Genomic DNA, 3237 nt, shown 5'->3' with positions numbered 1-3237 from the left:
AAGCAAATGGAAGCAGGAATGGTTTCAGACACATACTTATAATCTCTACACTCAGGAGGTAGAGACAGGTGAATCAGTAGTTCAAGACCAGCTGAACTACATAAGAGCCTGTATCAAATTTTTAAAAAGTCAGTTTTAAGGCTATCCCCATGTGACTCATGAGCATCTATAGACTGTGGTAAGTAAAGTGAGGCTTCTTAAAAGTTCAAAGCATGCACTAAATTTTGACAACTTAATATGATAACTATAAAATAGTAATGCTATATACTTCACAGGGATTTCTTTAATGAATTGAGGCAAATGTATTAAAACTAATCACTTAAAAAAAAAAAAGCCTCTTTAAGTCAGGCGGTAGTGGTGCACACCTTTAATTCCAGCACTCGGAAGGTAGAAACAGGCTGATCTCTGTGAGTTTGAGGCCAGCCTGGTCTATAGTAGAGTGAGTTCCAGGACAGCCAGGGCTATACAGAGAAACCCTGCCTCAAAGAAAAAAACAAACAAAAGCCTTTTTAATGCAGCTCTTACTGCATTTCTAGTGAACAACAGCACTGAAGCCTAGAGAGAGGAAATAGAAGAAATAACTTCCATAGTGCCAAGTGCTGTACCACGGGCTCAATCAAGGATCTATCAATCTACTTTTCACCAGTTATGAGAACTGGTCTCCAAGATGGCTCCTAAAGAGCTTCATCTTTTGAAGCTAAGGGAATGTCCCTTCCACTCCAAAGAAGGCCCATTTGTGAGAGTACAGAAATGCCTGTGTGACTTCCACAGCTAGGCCACCAAAGCCACGGGAGCTCCTAACTTGACTCCTACCCATTACTTGCCTGCTGGCCTGCAATAGAGCCCACTTGGTAAGGAACTGAGGTCTCTCGTCAACCATTAGAAGCAACCAAGCAAGCACGATGGAAACCCATCTTGGAAACTAACCTCCAGCACCAGTTACACCTTCCAATGATAATAACTGTCACTTTTAATGCAAAATTTTGTTTTCATACCTAGCAAGAGGTGACATTCTTACAGACCCAGAGATCCCAGGTAGGAAAATCTTTTTATAGCATTTGTACACAAGGAAGAATTAGCCCTTGTCTTTTCCATAGCTTCAAGCCCATCTCTGTTGACCCCAAGCAAAACCAGGTAAATTATCAAACTTGAGAGATTCAACCCAGAAAGGCAAAAATCTCATTTTATTTTTTTGAAGAGTCTTTCACCTTTATTGAAGACAGACCCAGGTCTTTTGAGAATAATCATCACATCCTTTTCACCTGGGTCATAGAGATTTGATTCCCACAGAACTCAAAAGACCTGCAGACCAAAAAAATGCTGTTATATACAGCACGGAGAAAGGAACGATTAATTAAGAAATAACACTTTATAACACTGGAGTGTCTCCAAGCGGAGGAATATGTGTTAACAGCCACGGGGGTGCTTTATGTAGCATGTGACTTTTCATAGTGTTTTCATGGTGACACCTGAGATAGGAGGGGAGATACAGGAAACAACAGTTCAGGGCTCAGGGTCTGTCCTTGGTCATGGTCAGTAAATCACAGAGCCCTTCTAGAATCGGGTTCTGAGTCTCCAGTCAAACTAGGAGCTATCTCCCAGCCAAGACCCCTGAGCTAAGATGAGTGAGTGCCCATCAGCTGGGGTCCTCAGAGATTAACGTGCACTTGAAAGTCTCCTGGAAGGCCACAAGGAAAGATGGTATTACTTCATCCACAGTGACGAGTCTCTGGAGTGCCTCACTCAGGGAAGTGACTCCCATCCCAACCAGTCCACAGGGCACAATGTGCTCAAACCAAGTGAGGTCTGTAGAACAGTTCAGAGCCAGGCCGTGGGATGTGATGTGCCTTCCACAGCGGACTCCTGCAAGACAAGCCAAAATATCTTAGAATAGCTACACTCCCCACCCCGTGGAGCCTCGGGAAAAGTGGGCCTGGACTGGATCCCCTGGAGCCTGGATGGAACAGACTGGGCCAAGGGGCTAATTCTATGGGGTGGGAGCTGTGGTTATACATCAGCCGCCCTTATTTTCGAGATTCCTTTAATACAGGAATTCCATTGATTTGGAAGTTTGACATTTGGCATTGTGTCCGTCCGTTTTGAGTCACAGGAAGTAACTTGGCAATTCATGCCTGGTGTTTCTCCATGTGTGCTGAACTAAAGGACTCTTCTGCCTTGAATTATTAAAATATCCGTGAGGCAGGTCAGGAGCATTCGGAGGAGCCCAGAGTTCCCCGGATTGGCCCTACCCCGGCTCCGCCCCGGTTCTGCCCCGGCGCGCTCACCGATCGCGCAGATTTTGCGCTCGCCCAGCCAGACACCGGTGTAGGGTGGCGGCCGCGCGCGGGCTCCCGGCAGGCCCCGGAGCTCGCACAGGCGCATGGCGCACGCCTCCAGCGCCGCCACGTGGGTGCGCAGGCGCAGGCCTAAGTGCCGCAGGTCAAGCACAGGGTGGCAAAGCAGTTGGCCCGGGCCGTGGAAAGTGGCCAGGCCGCCACGGCCGGTGGCACGCACCTCTGCGCCCAAGGCCCTTAGCCGCGTAGTCTCCTCCGGCGTCAGGCCGCCGCGTAGTCCGCCCGTGTACACGGGCCCCGCTGGCTCACAGAGCAAGAGCGCGCCCGCCTCGGTCCCCGAAGGGGCCTCCGGGCGAGGGTTAGCCTGTAGCCGTCGTAGCCATTGCTCCTGCAGTGCCAGCAGCTCGGAGTAAGGAGCCCGACCGAGCCACACTAATCGGACCGCGGGCAGCTGCATTGCGGGGGCCGCGATGTGCTTGGGCCCCGCCTCCTGTCGGGTCTCAGGGCGGAGACTCAGGGCCGCGCCCATTAGCTACAGCTTCTGAGTGGATTCCAGTTCCCGCCTACCAGTGTGATCCGCCTTAGCCTCCCATTCGTTCCAATAGCCAGTCTTTGGCTTGTGCTGTGTTCTGCAGGCCTAGTTCTAGGCGCTTGAACCTGCAGTACATAGCGTGTGAAACACGAAGATCCAGCCCTGGGAGCTTAGGTGGTCACAGCTGACAAGCTAGTATTAAAGTTTTATAGTGTGGGGTAACCCCCTCCCCCCAAACCAGATCGCAATAATACGCTGAGTTCTTCAAAAACTGGAAAGAAGACTAGTGTGCAAGGAGGTTTATTGTGGGTTGGTGTAGGATGAAGGAGGTATTTTAAGGTCTGTAAAATGAGTTGGGTGGTGGTGGCACGAGCTTTTAATCTTAGCACTCGGGAGACAGAGACAGGCAGA

At 49.9% G+C, this 3237-nt stretch overlaps 1 protein-coding gene across 1 annotated transcript; it reads right to left on the bottom strand.

Annotated features, from left to right (window-relative positions):
* Positions 1-1049: 1049 nt before the first annotated feature.
* Lipt2 (lipoyl(octanoyl) transferase 2) lies at positions 1050-2757 on the bottom strand. The gene is made up of 2 exons (XM_051192349.1): positions 2286-2757; positions 1050-1863 (listed from the first exon to the last, which is right to left on the bottom strand). The coding sequence occupies exons 1-2, from the start codon at positions 2749-2751 to the stop codon at positions 1637-1639; spliced, it is 693 nt and encodes a 230-aa protein (XP_051048306.1). The 5' UTR covers positions 2752-2757; the 3' UTR covers positions 1050-1636.
* Between the last annotated feature and the right edge of the window lie 480 nt (positions 2758-3237).

Source organism: Phodopus roborovskii, unplaced genomic scaffold, assembly GCF_943737965.1.
Source record: "Phodopus roborovskii unplaced genomic scaffold, PHOROB, whole genome shotgun sequence".
In the NCBI taxonomy this organism is placed as follows: domain Eukaryota; kingdom Metazoa; phylum Chordata; class Mammalia; order Rodentia; family Cricetidae; genus Phodopus; species Phodopus roborovskii.
The sequence above is the reverse complement of the archived record's forward strand: the minus strand, read 5'-3'. Positions and strand labels throughout refer to the sequence as shown.